The sequence below is a fragment of the Nicotiana tomentosiformis genome, chromosome 2, assembly GCF_000390325.3.
Source record: "Nicotiana tomentosiformis chromosome 2, ASM39032v3, whole genome shotgun sequence".
NCBI classification, from domain to species: domain Eukaryota; kingdom Viridiplantae; phylum Streptophyta; class Magnoliopsida; order Solanales; family Solanaceae; genus Nicotiana; species Nicotiana tomentosiformis.
In genome coordinates this window covers 157,805,322-157,822,456 of record NC_090813.1, presented here as the reverse complement: position 1 = coordinate 157,822,456, position 17,135 = coordinate 157,805,322, and the positions used below count along the sequence as shown (strand labels likewise).

At 37.5% G+C, this 17,135-nt stretch overlaps 1 protein-coding gene across 6 annotated transcripts in view; it reads left to right on the top strand.

The window, feature by feature from the left end:
• LOC104089091 (twinkle homolog protein, chloroplastic/mitochondrial) overlaps positions 1-17,135 on the top strand; it is a 40,548-nt gene that overhangs the window by 8,286 nt on the left and 15,127 nt on the right. For all 6 annotated transcript variants that reach the window (XM_070196275.1, XM_070196277.1, XM_070196276.1 and 3 more), the window contains exons 8-15: positions 103-168; positions 258-374; positions 849-896; positions 988-1,073; positions 1,167-1,227; positions 1,968-2,150; positions 2,346-2,477; positions 9,912-9,973. In XM_070196275.1, the coding sequence (XP_070052376.1) occupies positions 103-168; positions 258-374; positions 849-896; positions 988-1,073; positions 1,167-1,227; positions 1,968-2,150; positions 2,346-2,477; positions 9,912-9,973 (755 nt within the window). The remainder of the gene's footprint in view (positions 1-102; positions 169-257; positions 375-848; positions 897-987; positions 1,074-1,166; positions 1,228-1,967; positions 2,151-2,345; positions 2,478-9,911; positions 9,974-17,135) is intronic.

The window sequence follows — 17,135 nt, the reverse complement described above, 5'->3', positions numbered from 1 at the left end:
ACTAAAGTTTTGCTCCTAACTCTTGCTTCTAATATGCTATTAGTTGAAGTAACTGTATCCCGCACTTGTTTTGAACCTTATCATTTCACTGTTGATTTGCAGGAAGCTGATACATTAAAGATATTTTATGGTCTAGATGATATAAAAGGAGCAAGTGATATCATCATTGTAACGTCTGATTCACTCATCATTCCATCCTTGAAGAAGTAGACTAATTCATTTCTGATATTATATATTGCCTACTTCTCTTATGTTAGGTTGAGGGTGAGATGGACAAGCTTGCTATGGAAGAAGCTGGCTTTCGGAACTGTGTGAGCGTTCCCGATGGGGCACCTCCAGTTATTTCAGATAAAGAGTTGCCACCTGTAGATAAGGTTTCTTCTCTATAATTTGTCCTAAAAAATGGATTTTTAAGTAAAAGCTTTATCGTCATAACTTCTGTGTATATGGATCTAGTACCTAACTTTTGTTTATATGGATGTCATAGCTTGCTCACTTCTCATGCATAATAAAACATATGCACACTTTCTTTGTTTTTTCATCAAGACTTTTATGGTTTCGGGCTAGAGTTGCAAATTCTAATTTGTTTCTTGTTCTTTTTGTTTCTTCCCCCTCTATTTGTAATATGACACTTATCTCGACTAGTGCATCCTCTAATTGTATTACAACCCTACACCTTTTTCTGATTCATGCATGTATTTATCATGTATCCTCATCCACTTTCTGCTGCTTTTGCTCCATCCTTTATTAGAGTGCAGAGGAGCTGTGCTCCTTATATTGGTATGATTAGCTAGCATCTTCACATATGCTGGACCTAATGCCCCTTTTTGTGCATTTTGTGAAGCTAGGACGCGAAGTATCAGTATCTTTGGAACTGCAAAGAGTATTTAGAAAAGGTTTGCAGACTCCTCTTTGCTTTTATTCTCCTATGTTTATTATATGCATCGATCATGTAACAAGAAAATTTTGTTCTTTTACCATTTATAGGCATCTCGCATAATACTGGCAACTGATGGGGATTCTCCTGGTCAAGCTTTAGCTGAAGAACTTGCCCGCCGCTTGGGGCGAGAAAGGTCTAGTATATTTAATCTCAGTGCAAATGATGGTAGAAATCGTGTTCTAGCTTAATAATGAGCCCTCTCAACCTTTTCTCTTTGGCTATGTAGGTGCTGGCGAGTCACATGGCCGAAAAAGAGCACTATAGACCGTTTCAAAGATGCAAATGAGGTTCTTCATGCATGAAATTTTCTTACCTATTTGTTTGTAGGAGAAAAAAGAAAAATTCATGAATCAGATCTTTTGTCATACTCTAGGAGCCTGCTGATTTGTGATTGGTAGTTGTGTACTTCCTCCAGGTCCCTCGTTGGAATTTGTTCTATTAAATTTTATGTGTTTTGAGATTTGATATGAACTGCAAGTCTACAGTTAATTGCAGTCTTGTTAAGCCTGCTGTAGTTTTAAGCACTAGTAAAATGAGAGTTGTTTTGAACGACGTTTAGCTTGGTTCTCAAAGTATCATTTGCTTGCAAATATTGGTTGCATACCTGATTTGTAGCTCTCTCAATGAAATTATACTAGCAGTTACTGTCACACAGTTATGTAATTCTATAGTCGGTTTTATATCGTCTCCTCAATAACGTCCTTCCTGAGGCAAAATGGGATCTTTCTTCTTTTTGATAAACATGGACAGGAGGTCATGTATGCTCATGATTTAGCATGGCCTGGGTCTGTGTTCCAACTGCTTAGTGCAAATAGTTTTATCTTTATAAAAAAATGAAATAGTTTTATATTAAATACAGCATCCTTTGTAACCTATTGCCAGCCATTATGAGTTTCCATTTACCAACTGATAATGCTTTTCTTGTTGTCTTACTCATTTTAGTGCATCTAAGATGCTCGTTTCACCTGATTTCACCATTATTCTCCAGTAACCTCAAGTTAAATATTTCTGCACTGGACATTAATAGGTACTTATGTATCTGGGGCCTGGTGCACTGAGGGAGGTTATTGAAGGTGCAGAGCTATACCCAATACAAGGGTTATTCAACTTTAAAGATTACTTCACTGAGATTGATGCATATTATCACCAAACAATTGGCTACGAGCTTGGGGTTTCAACTGGATGGAGGTCTTTAAATCAACTATACAATGTGAGTAGGCTCTTATTTAGGAACCGAGCTATGTCTCTAGCCTCTCAGGGAAATGATTACTTTGGATGCATATTACCCATGGACAGTTATTATTACTTTGGATTGAGGCTCATTATTGGCATATCAGCATGAAAACAAAATATGAAAATCTACAGTGGCTGATTTGTTCCCCCCTTCTTTCTTTATTCTGCACAGGTTGTGCCTGGAGAGTTGACTATTGTTACAGGAGTCCCGAATTCGGGGAAGAGTGAATGGATTGATGCTCTTTTGTGCAATCTCAATCACAGTGTTGGCTGGAAATTTGCACTTTGCTCTATGGAAAATAAGGTAGGCACTGTTGAAGCTGCTTCTTGTCATATCAAACTGGGATAAGTGAGCGATTAAATTCATTAGAAATTGGATGCCAAGTTGGTTTTGCCACCACCATTTCCTAGATGAGGCTTGTGCTAAATGCATCCTAAGAAGATTCTTAACCGTTAACTCCCTCTAGAATGATTTATTGATAGTATAGTAATATAGCAGGATATCATGCAGTGGACAACATAATCTCTGCATTATCTGGATCTTCTATTTAATTTATATATCGGAATTCCAAGTGTAATATAACCTGCACAAGTATTAGATTCCTCAAAGTTCTATGGGGTGTTTCTGAAAAAAAAATGTATTAAGTGATTTGCTTTTGTGCCCTGGTTCTCGTTTGAAGAATGCCTAGATTCCTAAATCATACTGCAACTTGGATAAGCATAACTGATGTTTTACTCGTAGTGTACTAACTATGAGTAACTATGAGTTGAGAGAATAATCAAGTCAAACCATCATCTGTCATACTTTTTTTTGATAAAGACCGTCATCTGTCCTACTTGTCTTTGGTTTGGATTAATTGACCTGTTTTCGTGAGCTGCTTTGATTTTAATTGGATCAACACCATTAATAAACTATTCATGAGTGAGTTTTACATTCATAAGTGAGTTTTTATTGCCGATCTCTAGCCTAAAGAAGTTCATTTTCCCCACATTGGTGCTGGATGGTGTTAGACTCAAACGGATTCCTGCATCGTAATGGACGATGATGGTAAATAAGCTATTACAAGAGAGTCATATTCATATAGGTTAGTTGGAGCATTGGCTCGCTGAAAGGGAAGTTAATAGAATTAGTGGATACCATTAAGAGGAGGTGAGTTGATATTGCGTCATTGCGTGTCTAGAAGAGGCTAAGTGGACGAGAAAGAGGCTATAGAGAATTCAAACATTGGTTCGTTGCAGTGTTTTTGAGAGCGAGAAGCGCAAAAAAGCGACAGGGGCTCGCCTCGCTTCAAAAGCGAAGCGCACACTTCATTGAAGTGAAGCGCAATTCTTAAAAAACATAATGTAAACCTTGCAAAGACACAGTATAAATAATCAAAAAGTTCAATTTAAAAACTTAAAAGAAGGTATCACAAAATCCTCCATAGACTATAGGACAAGCAAAATCAAAACTACTAAATTACTAGAATCAACATCTTATTCTTCTACTCTTCTTGTTCTTCTTCAAGATTGTCAAAATCTTGAGATCCTGTATTATCTTCATATTGTTCGTCATCTTCTTCTTCCCCCTCTTTTTCCTCTTCCTCTTCATGATCACTTTCATCTTCATCAATTAGGGATAAAGATCGACTTGTAGTAGCCACACTTTTTTCCTTCCTAATCGAGCTTGAACTTGAAGTATTCCCCCTTAAACCATAAGGGTTCTCCCCAACTCCACTAGCATCCGCAACATCACCCTAAAAGTGAAATTAGAGCCGCCTTCAAATACTTCTTCATTTTTACAATTTTCGGGGACTTCGGTTAGCCACTCATTAGCCTTATCAATATTGTCCAAAAGAATTGGATCAATTAGATTGCGGTGGTTGTAGCGACGCCTCAATGCTCTATTGTATTTTATGAACACTAGATTATGGAGGCGCTTCAAGGTTAGTCGATTCCTTTTCTTTGTATGAATCTGCAAACAAGATGTGTCAACTAATTAGTAGGAGTTAGGACAATTGAGATATAATTTACTTTATCTCAAAACACGAAATCATTCTTTTAGTTGTCACGTGTTCAAAAATGCACCAGTTCCTTTCACATACGGATGAACTACAAGCTAAACTTAGAACTTTGATGGCGAAAGTCTGTAAATCCGAAGTGTGTGCACCATATTGGTCCCACCATTCAACTATAGAAGTGAAAAAAAAATATTCAAGAGTTAATAAGTGTAAACATACATTAAGAGTTAGAGCTATAAAATATAGAAGCACTCGATCACCTGGCGACTTCGTCTTTCTTTGATTAATAGCCAGTCACAGCTTAGAAAGTCCTTTACCTGCCCTGTAAGTAGCAAACTGATCTACTATCTTTTCTTGCAAGTCTTCATCTGAGGTCAACTTAATAACACACCCATGGAATCCCGTCCACACTTCTCTAGCCAGTGAATTATTCTCATACTGTTCATAAAAGAGTGACGGGTTCAGAATAAGTCCAGCTGCATGCAAATATCGATGAAGTTGCTCCGTCCATCTTGAATCAATGATCTGAAAGACCTTTGCATATTTCTGCTCATTTGTGAATGATGCTTGAATAGCCTCCTTGGCCCTATCCATAGCTTCATAGAGGTAGCCCATTGGTGGTTTTTACTCCCCATCCACCAAACAGAGCTCTTTAATCAAAGGGCCACCAATTTTAAGAGCGTGAAGGACATTATTCCAAAAAGAATAAGAAAGATAATGCGTGCAACATCTTTCCCTCCCAGTTTCCTTTGCAAATTTACTCTTGTTTCATTCCTCTGAAATGAACAACTTTCTCAAATTGGCCTTTTGCAAGTGGATACTATGCAAAGTCAAGAAAGCAGTAGCGAACCTTGTCTTGCCCGATTTCACCAAATTTTTTTGTCCGGTGAATCTTCTCATCATATTCAATAATAAGGGCAGCTGAGCAATATAAGAATGTACCCTAACGCACTGGCCAAAAACTGTAGAGAAGGGTTTTTCCTTGAAAATGTCCCCGAATGTTAAGTTGATACAATGAGCCGCACATGGAGTCCAATAGACCCGCTTTAACATTTTCATTCGCATTATCAGTGACCATTTGAACAAATTTGCTTGGGCCAATCTTTTCAATGGTGTTCTGAAACAAGGTGAACATTTTGATGTGGTCAGTGGACGAGTCGCTAGCATCAATCGACTCAAGAAACAAACTTCCCTTGGGAGAATTCACCAACACATCAATAATCATTATCCCAGTTCTTGCCGTCCACTTATCCATCATAATGGAGCATCTATACTTGTTCCACACAACTTTATCTTCCTCCACAAATTTATTGGTCTCCTCCACTTCCTTATTTAGGCCTCATTTGTTTTTTTTTAAAGATTATGACGTCTGAATCGGAATACATATCTGAATATCAAGATGTGTATTAAGATCTAAATACTAAATGATTAAGACTGTTTGATTTTTAACATCTGAATGTATAAAATTTATCTTTATTTAAAAATTAATAAACATAAAATTCAAATAAAATACTAATTAATCTAATATTCTAACAATAAAATATATAATTTTTTAAAATATGATAGTTGCTGGTGGTGATGACTAGCGGTAGTGCTTGTGAATGCCGACTAGAGGCGGTGGTTGGTGGTAGATTTGGTCGATGGTGGTGGTTTAGGGTAGCAGTGTTATCAAAGGCGCGCTTAAAGCGCGCTTAAGCCCTGAAGCGAGGCTCAAAATATGTTGAGCGCTTTGCCTCACTTAACAGGCGCTTCAGTGTTGTCATCAAGGCTCTAAGGCATACTTTTCTTAGCTAACGAGCGTAATCCGGAAGACGCGATATTAAACAATTGATATTTCACTTTATCGTAAATTTTCTTCAATTTCTTTGTCCATATATTTGGTATTCATACTTATAGATATTACTCTTTGACTACACATACATATTTGTAGTTTTTCTCCATTTGCGCCTTTCTTCATTAAAGCCCACGCTTTATTTGCGCTTTGCGTTTAAAGCCCCAACAGACCTTAGAGCTTTTTTTGCGCTTTTTGCTTTTGATAACACTGTAGGGTAGTAGCTAATGGTGATTGGTAGTTGTGGCGATTATGATTGAGTATGGTGGTGGTGGGTGGTGATAGTTAATAATGATAGATGGTGATGGTAGTTATGATTGAGGAAAGTGGTAGTGGGTATTGGTAGTTTATAATGATGGGCAGTGCCGGCTATGGCTGTTGATGGTGATGAGGTGGTGTGGTAGTTGAGGTGAATGAGTGTTGGTTGTGGTTGAGAATGATGGTGGTGGGAGTGATGGGGATGCTGGGTGATGGTAGTCGATAATAGTGGCGGCTATGATTGAGGATGGTGGTGGTGATGGTGGTTGAGTATGGTAGTGGTGTTGGCAGTTAATAATGAATATGAATGATAACATCTTAATGAAATTAAGTCTCTGTTATAGATCTTAATCATACAGACCTATTCAGACCCATTAAATGGTTGTTAAGTTAAAAAACAAACACGCTTAATGATTAAGATCTGAATGATAAAGATCCAGACTTTAAAAATAAACACACTTAATATCTGAGATCTGAATGATTAAGATTCATACCTCCATTAAGTGCAAACAAATGAGGCCTAAGTCTCTGTTATAGATCTTAATCATACAGACCTATTCAGACCCATTAAGTGGTTGTTAAGTTAAAAAAACAAACACACTTAATGATTAAGATCTGAATAATAAAGATCCAGACTTAAAAAACAAACGCACTTAATGTCTGAGATCTGAGTGATTAGGATTCAGACCTCCATTAAGTGCAAACAAATGAGGCCTTAGATAAGGACCTCTGATTTCATGATTAGTGGGAGGCTTCATTCCAGGTCCATATTAACCAACGACCTCAATAAAGTCTCCAAAAGTGTCAGTATAGTTGACACAATTGAAGGGGAGCCCAGCATCATATAGACCCATCGTGCAAAAACTTTAACTGCACGATCCCTCAAAATGTCCTTAGCATTTTTTTGCACATCTTTTCCACCGCTCTTTGCTTCTGGCTTCTTTGGGAAATAGAATCTATAAGACCTTTAGTCCTACTCGTACCCGTCATCCATGGCTTGAAGAGATTGCATCTCTTCCCCGTTTTGTTGGAAATGACAAACCTTCACCTTCTTCCATATCATCATCATCATCATTATCAAGATTGGTCACAAATGGTTGATGGCTCATTTGATTATTTTGCTCCTTCTTCTCAACAAAATTCTTTATTTCCTCCCTCACCTCCGGTGGGCATTTCAGACAACTTGTGATGTTTCTATCGCCACCGATAAGATGGAATTTAAAGTGATAAATTCCCTCCGTTGTAATCTTGTTACAAAACTTGCATACAACATTTGTACTATTCTTCTCATTAACTTTATCGCCATATCGCCAAGCCGAGTCATTCTCTTTCGAACTTTGGGACATTTTTAAATCGGTATTAAGATATAAGAAAAAACATAATCAAATAAACTGAAAATAATCTTTATAAATTGAAATACACATACAAATTAATAAATAAAGGCTAAAATACTAAATAAGAAGAATAAAAGGAAAAAAGAATCACGCCTGCCCTAGCTGTGAGCAGACGCCTGGACGGGAACAAGAAGAAGAAAGAAAAAAAGGAGAAGAAGAAATGAGAAGAAAGAAGAAAGAAGAAAAAAAGAAGAAAAATTACCTGGAGGACCGGAGTAGGTCTCTGGCGACTTGAACCCTAGCAGCACTCAACAACAATTGATTTTGGGAAGAAGAGAGAAATGGTCTTCACTTTGGCCTTAGGGGTCTGTTTTGTATAATAAAAAAACAGACCCAAACTTTTTTTTTTAAAAACTGACGCCTCTGAACAGAAGCGAGCGATTCTGTGCTTCTCGCTTCAAGGTCGCTTCGCGCTTCTTCGACTGAAGCGAGCGCTTCGTCTGGTTGAGTCGCCTCAGGCATGGAAAAGCGAGCAGCCATTGCTTCGCGTCGCTTAAAGCGACGAAGCGATCGCTTTTTAAAACACTGGTTCGTTGATAAAGAAATAAATAGAATTATTGGATACCTTAGAGAGGAACAAAGTTGATATTTCGTGCAAGTTGAACCGTACATTAGTTATTACAATAAATATCATTGTATGATCAGATAAATAAAAATATGAATGGAGTGAGAATTATTGTAGAGCTAGTATTTTAGGGTAAAGCTGTAGAAGTAAAAAGAATTGGTGATAGGGGTGATGGTTGAACCACTACAGTCAAACATATCTATAAGATGTATGTCGTAGAAATATAGATATTAAGTTGGATGTGTCGTACAACATTAGACAAGATTGGAAATAATTACATCCAACAAAAGGTACAAGTATCATAAAGGGACAAAATGAGAGGAGTTCACATTTGACCATGTCTTATGTTGATATTCAAAAGCACAGGTCTATAAGTGAGATTTTATGGTGATGGAAAGTATTATAAGGATACAAATCACTTGGAAGAAAATTGTCTCAGAAGAACTTCAATCTCAGATGTTTTGATGGAGTCTCAACTCCAATCTCCACTTGCTGAAAGCCAGATGTCTGCTTAGTCTTTTTTGTTGGGCCAAACAGTCCTATGTAAATAGTTCTACTGTCTTTTTGGATTTTTTTAGCTCCCTTACTCTAGACTAGCCTCTTTGAGGTATATATTTTGTTATTGGCTAGCTCCATATCATATCATAACATCTTGTAATGGAGCCAACATCTCTATTTTTGTAATCACTGCATCTGCTTGATGCCTTTCAACGAAGCAACTTACATTATCACAAAAAAAAGAAAGAACTTCAATCTCTCGAAAAGTGAGCGGAGAGTAGAACATGATAAAGAGAAAGATTTATATAAGCGATATCAAGTAACTAGAATTAAGCATTTCCCGTGCTGTATTCACGTGAGTTGTTTGGGAGGAGTCATTTCAGTGTGTTAAAAGATTTGTATGTCAATATTGAAATAAGTGTAAATGTAGAGAGCTTTCTATGTTAGACAAAATATTGAGTGTTATAATGAACAAGTTCAAATGGTATATCGGATATTTTTTTGGGAGGCTGCTGTAGAGGATGTTGGCACCTTTTATGTAATTCTCTGTACCATTTGGTACCTTTATCAATAAAATTTACCTTACAAAAAAAAGTTCAAATGGAGCAAAATAGATATAGAGAATTCATATAGCCGAACTCAACTGGTTGTGATTGAGGCCCAGGTGGTGCTGTATCAATCACGCTATTTTCATTGTTGCTTGAATATTATGTTACAAAGTCGAGCTTTGAGGACAAGTATACCAATGAAAATTTAGTTCAAATCGATTATTCAATTGACTTATTACAATAATATAATCAGATTCAATTTATACGGTCAAACCAAGTAAATCCTACTTCTAGAATTCTAGCGAAAAAAATAAACATGTAGTAAATAATATTTCAACTCATATAATTTCATCTTGGACCTATGTTAATGCTTTTGCTGTTGTGTTGCTAAACCAAATGCCTAAAAGTTCAACTATTGTTACAACACTTCCCCATTCATTTTCTTGAGTTCTATCATAGTCAACAATCTCTTGTCTTTCTTCCATGCTAAATGTCAGCTCTTAAAATCTGTCAGACAGCTGTTTACGGCTAGGCCTTCACCACAGTGAAGAACTATTTACCCTTCAGCACATTCACCCTTGCCCATTTGTGTTTGCTCGTTTTTCTTGGTTTTACTTACTATCTATCTATTTACTGATCTGTAGGTACGGGACCATGCTAGGAAACTTTTGGAGAAACACATAAAGAAACCTTTCTTTGATGTGAGGCAAGTAGGAAACAACCTATACCTCTTAAGTCTCTTTATCATTTTTCTTTTTAGTATTGCTACATTTAGGCAAGATGCCTAGCAATATAATTGTTGTCATTACAAATTTAAATTACATATTCGGTAGCATTGAGAAATTAGATGTTGATAAGGTTGCATATGTAAGAAAGAAATTTTGCAAGAATTGATAGATGTGAGGAGAGAGAAATGCTCCCGGCACAAGACCCGAGAGAGTCTAACAACTTTCTCCGATGGTTCCTAGTCACTTTCCGGTGATTCTTCCTTGCAGTTTTCTGAGTTTTTTTAATCAATCATGTCTTGGTGATAGGCTCAAAAACTTAGTTTCTCTTTTATTCTCATAATCACGGTTAACAGAATTTATTTTAATATTGGTGATAAGTCTTATGAGATTACTGAAGTCAAAGATACTGCAGATGTCTGGTACGAATGGGTGGAATGCAAGAGGAACTTCATGAGGAAAATGACTCAGTCGGAAAGTCATGCTATGGGTATGTGAACTCCTGATTTCTCATTCGAAAGATGGCGAGTGAACTCAGGAGATCGAAGACCAGAGATCACGTGCATAACTTCTATTGTACAAAGAAATACAATGGTTATGGCAGATATATTAGTGTAGTTGCAGTGTAGGGGGAACGCAGAGCTTTCATAATCCTTTCAGAAGCAACATTCACTATTGGGTTGAGAGATGTTGCTTTAAAGATAAAGAATTTCATTAATGTGAGTATGTGACTGTCCCAGCTGTGCAGAGGTTCACAAATCCAGTAGTGGACCATTCATACATCATATCTGATAAATGGGAGGCTAAAGGGGCTTTCACATCAGCATCCTTTACCTCCACTGCTCAACGGGTTATTGCTCATGGCCCTGAAATCTCTGATAATGATGTTCTTAGTCTGCCTGGTGGGATTTAGATGGGTCAGTAGCAAATGGAGCACAATCCCAGGTATTTAGATGTACGAGATGCATGGAGCAAAATTTCTGTTCGAAATTCCTTCAAGGAAAATGGCAGATCACATCCAAATGGGGGAATGGAGGTGGAGTAATAAATTGATGATCCTTGATTAGTGGTCGCCCACAGTCGGGTATTTTCCGGGAGCGACCAAACTTGATTGGGTGTGGGTGAGGCTACTGGGGATTCCTCTCCATCTCTGGTCTCAGAAAATTTTCAAGCAAATCGGAGATATATGTGGGGGATGGACTGAAACTGAGGAAGAAGCTATCCTAAGGAACCTTTTGAAATGGGCTCGAATTAAAGTCAAGGGGCTCGAATTGATGCCAACGTTACTTCAAGGGCCCTTGAACTTTCTGCTACCTTCTCTGGTAGCGACACACTCTTGAGAAACAGTCGTAAAAGAAGAGTTGGCTTTGCATGTTGGGTATGATGAGGAAGATTTAACCCCTTTGAGTGGAGAAATTGTCCCTTTCTCACCTCTTCCTTTGAATGCCCATCAATTGATAGATTGCAAAGATCTTGAATCTTGGTTAGTAGATGCATTTGGACCTCTTGATTCCCATTTCCTTGAAGCTGATATGAATGCTTCCCTATGGGTGCATAAAAATGTGTTGAAGATGAGCAAGACTTATGGCGCAAGACTTACAGAGCAAGAAGAAGCTCCATAACTATTTATGAAAATCGACAGGCGCAGACTAGAGGAGAGAAGAAGCAACGTTAAGGGCAGTTTCGACTTCGAAAAAGAAAAAAGGGATCATGAAGGTACAAAATGTGGTGTTCAACATGAACTTCTCATAACCAATACTAGAAGCAGGGGGGAATCTACCAACAACTGTTTTTAGTGAAGGTAATATTATTTCCTGGAATGTTTGGGGATTGAATAGAAGGGATAAAAGATCAATTGTGAAGTCATTAATTAAGAAATGGAAGGCTGATATATACTGTCTGCAAGAATCCGCATTAGAAGGTGATGTCCAATCGTGTGTGAATCAGATTAGGGGCCATAGATGGGGTATTTTGGTTCTATGGGACAGTAGAATATGGAAGGGGGAGGTGGTTAATGTAGTTAATTATACCATCACTTTTAAATTTGTTTCTCAGAGGGTTGAGCGAAGAATGTGTGGTGGGAAACAGTTACCTCCAGGGAGTCGTTGTTGGACAATGGGTAGTCCGTGGAGATTTTAATGGTACCAGATATATGGAGGAAAAAAGAGATAGCAACACTATTTCAAGAGCTATGACTTCTCTAAGTTTATTGAGGACTGAGCTTCTTGACCCTCCACTATTAGGGGAATTGTATACATGGGCCAGAAGAATTAATTCTCATATTGCCTCTAGGCTGGATGGATTTTTATTTTTCTCTGAGTGGGATGAAAGCTTTAGGAACATAAAGCAAGCAGTGCTTCCTAAAGTTTCTTCAAACCACACCCTTATTCTTCTCAATTGTGGTGATTGGGAAAGCACAAAATCTTATTTCAAGTTCTAGAATTGGTGGCTTGGTGCTGATGGTTTTAAAGATTTCATTTTGGCACAGAAACTCAAGCTTTTAAAAGGAAAGCTGAGAAATAGAGCTTCTCTCTCGGAAGGAACCTGGAAATGAGGAAGACTGAATGTTTAAACAGAATCATCGAACTGTAAGTTGCACAGGAGACGAGAGATCTTACTGAAGATGAAACAATTCAGATGGCAAGCCTAGATATGGACCTGGAAGAAATTGCAAAAAATGAGATCTCTTGGAGACAGAAATCAACAGTCCAATGGTTACAACGGGGGAACAGAAATACAAAATTCTTTCACAAGGTGGCTAATGCTCATAGGAGGTTTAATACAATAGGCAAGCTCAATGTCAAGGGGGTTTAGGTGGAGAACTTAACATAGATTGAGGGAGAGATTTAAGCCTTTTACCAGCAACTGTATAATGAACCTGAGGAATGGAGACCTGAGTTCAGCTATCAGCAATGCCCTCAAATCAATGCTATAGAAGAATAATGGATGCAAAGGGAATTTGATGAGCTGGAAATTTTGGAAGGCCTCAAGGTTTGTGCTAGCTGATAAGGCCCCTGGTCCTGATGGTTATACTATGGGCTTATTTTTACATTGTTGGGATCTTCTTAAGGAAGATCTGGTAAACACTTTTCAAAATTTTCATTCTCAGGAATATTTTGGGAAGAGTCTTAATGCCACTTACATAGCTTTAATTCCTAAGAACGTTGTGCAACAGAACTGAGGGATTACAGACCTATTAGTCTTATTGGGAGTGCCTATAAGAATTTATCCAAGGTGTTGACAGAAAGACTGAAGAAGGTGATCTATAAATTTGTAGATACTTAACAAATAGCTTTCATCAAAGGCAGATTATGCATGCAACTCTAATTGCTGATGAATGTGTTGATTCTTGAATAAGGGGGAAAGATCCAGGGGTGTTGTGCAAACTAGATATTGAAAACGCCTTTGATCATCTAAATTGGAATTATCTCCTAAATATATTTAAGGGTATGGGATTTGGGAGAAATGGATAAGGTGGATACAATTTTACATCAGTGATGTCAGTTTTCCATTTGTGTGAATGGATCTCTAGAGGGTTTCTTTCCTTGTCAGAGAAGGCTAAGGCAGTGAGATCCACTTTCACCTTTCCTTTTCATTATTACCATGGAAGGGTTGAACAACCTGCTTAAGAAAGCTTAATACTGAGGGCTGGCTAAGGGGATTCAGGGTGCTTGAACAATGACAAAAATAATTTGGAGATTACACATCTTCTGTATGTTGATGATTCATTGATCTTTTGTGATGCTAAAGTGGAGCAAGTTACATATTTGGGATTGATCTTGATTGTGTTTGAAGCTATTTCAAGCCTTCATGTCAACCGTAGGAAATCTCGTTTATTCACAGCGAATGATGTCCCAAACGTTCAGAGACTCGCAGGCTCTTTAGGCTATGAGGTATGGGTTTTGCCAACTATATACTTGGGGTTACCCTAAGGGGCTAAAAACAAGTCCCATCAGATAGGGAACGGGATAATAGAGAGGTGTGAGAAGAAACTGTCCAGTTGGAATAACAATTATTTATCTCTAGGGGAAGGTTTGTCCTGGTCAACAGTGTTTTAGATGCACTCCCTAAACATATGATGTCTCTTTTTCCCATGCCTGTGAAAATTGAGAAGAGAATTGATGCATTGAGGAGGAAGTTTATTTGGCAAGGAAATAAGGAGAACAGAAGTTATGATCTAGTCAAATGGAATACTCTTACATGCAGCAAGAAAGAAGGGGGATTGGGAATTAGGAATCTGAGAAAGCATAACAAGAGTATTGATGAAATGGTTATGGAGATTTTCCTCCGGAAGATCAAGATCTACGGAGAAGGGTTATAAATGACAAATATGGGACATAAATGACAAATATGGGACATAAGGGCAATGGTGTACAAGTTCTGTTACCAGTTCTTATGGTGCGAGTGTATGGAAATCAATAAGAACCCTTTGGCAAGATTTTGCAAGTAACATCAACATTAAAGTTGGAAATGGAATGAATTCCTTTAGAATGATGATTGGATTGGGAATGGTCCTCTCAAAGAAGCCTTTCCTGATATTTTTAGCTTAGTTCAACAACCTTAGCAACTTTAGCTGAAATCTGGAGTCAACAGGGCAGGGCTGGAATCTCACCTTTAGAAGATTCTTAAATGATTTAGAGGTGATTATAATTACTGATTTCTTCAGGTTGCTACACAATTTCAGGGAAACTGATGAATAAGAGGACATGCTAGCTTGGAACAGTAACAATGATGGGATTTTCTTGGTAAAATAAGCATATGGGACCCTAAATAGAAGTGGTCAACACTATGGCCTCTGGCATTGGAAACACTTATGGAAGATGAAAATACCATTCAAGGTGACTGTATTCTGCTGGTTGGTGGTGAAACAAGCTGTTCTGATGAATGACAACCTGATGAAACAAGGATTGTCTTTATGCTCAAAATGTTTTTTGTATGGCAATGAATTGAAACTCTTAGCCATCTTTTCATCCATTGCCAGGTAACAAGTAGGCTATGGCAGCTGTTCATGAGCATGGAAGGCCTAGTTTGGACAATGCCCAGGAAAACTGATGAGTTGGTGGTCTATTGGCATGACATAGTTGCAGGTATGGTACATAGGAGGTGGTGGAACATTGTCCCGGCATGTATTTGACGGACAATTTGGAGGGAAAGAAACTCAAGATGCTTTGAAGATTTGGCTTAACTCTGAACAAACTATCAAGATGTATATTTTAATCTACTTTTGGTGCAAAGAATCCCTTGTACAAGATTTAGAATCTCTAGTAGATCTCATTGGTTCCTTGTAGCTGTTACAAAAATTTTCCCCCCACTTTTTGGGTCTTGTAACACTGTTTTTACTCCTTAGCACAGTCTTTATGCGAAGGACTATCTTTTTACAATCAGATCTCTTAACTTCTCAAAAAAAAGAGAGATGCATATGCATGTTTAATAGACCAATTCTATATAAATCTTGAATAGACCAAGAAGTGAGAGTGCTGTGTATGTTTAGGAGCTGTTTGACAATTGGTTTTTTTGATAAGAAGCTGTTTGACAAATGACAACTGTATTCTTATAGGAGAAACACTTAAAACCTTTGTCTTCTATTGTTTATTTATGATTCAAAGGACAAGACGTGCAAGGTCACCTAACTGAGCAACAAGCTAAGGATATTGATGAGAAAATCGGTTAAGTAGACTGATCTTTAAGTGGTAGCCTATTGTGGATGTTGAGTTTCCCACATCAGCTACAAATGCCGTATTTGGTCTCCTTATATGGTCTTGGACAATCCTCACCTCATGAGCTAGCTTTTGAGATTAAGTTAGGCCCAAGGTCCATTTCTTATCATAATATCTGTGCAAATTAATAGATCCTAAGTTGATGCATTTGTTTCTTTTATTCCAAAATCGTTATTTGGCTTGGAATAATTGTCGTACCTTGGCGAATAGTATTTCTAGCTCTTATAATTTGGTTCTCGAATGATTAACCTTAAAAAAGCAGAAATTGGACATATCTACTCTTCTTGGACAAGTTAGTTATGTAGGAATTTGATGAGTTGATGCCTTGTTGTGGATAGTATTGAGATACAACATTGAGAAACAACCGGAGCAACATCAAAATATTTTTTAGTTCTTATACTTGTTAAGCTTTTGTCTTATTTTGATTCTGATGCATTACTAAATTTTGGCTAGTCTACTGTCCCTATAGTAGATTACCTGTTCTCTTGTTTACTACATTTTGCTACGAACCTACTGCACTGCCACTTGCACCACGTTGGCACACAACGATCTCATCGCCAAAGCAAGTTCTTTTGCCCTAGCATTCAAGGTTGTTGGGAATGAAGGTAGTGCTTACCTAAGTGCAATTATTATCGTAAGATCGATCATGATCATGTTTGCTTAGATTGATTCCTCAGGTAATCCAAGCAGTTCAATTTTCTCTTTAACTGAGGCAAAATATAATGAGTTTATTAGGAATCATGCGAGTAAGAAGACGCATCTACGAGTGGCTTCTTCATTGAATCTTGCAACTACAATTCCTTATCACTGGGTGCTACCAAACTCTATGGTAGAAACAATGGAAAGTATGTGGATAAATAAAATGGAGGAAGCAAGAAGAAGATGTGTAGGACTATCTTATTTTATATCTTTTGGTTATTATGTGGTTAAATAAGATAGAAGGAAGTGTTTATATTGTAAATAAAAATGTGCTTTCTCTAACAATATAAACTTTTAGATGAGATGGTCGCACAATTAAATATGGTATTGGAGCAAGCAAATGTCTCGAATTTGAGTTTTACTGCCACCCATAATCAAAAAGAATTTTCACTTGCTTGATCCATGAAAAAGAATCAGGCCCCTCCACGTGAAGGGACATGTTGAAGATATAACTAATTAAGTAAATAAAAGTGTGCTTTCTCTAACAGCTTAAGCTTTTAAATGAGATGTTCATACAATTCTACAATTTATTAGAAGGGAAAGAAATAAGGGGACTTTTGGGGGAAGGAGAGTTCGACAACGACGGCGGTCAAGAGTCTGTTGTTGCTTTTGTATTCTTCGTGTAAAATGGACTATGTATATTTGAGAAATAACCTCTCATTTCTAGTTCATTTGTGGTGCATCCATGACATTCCTTTTTTGTACAGAACATTGGGTGTCGTTCTTA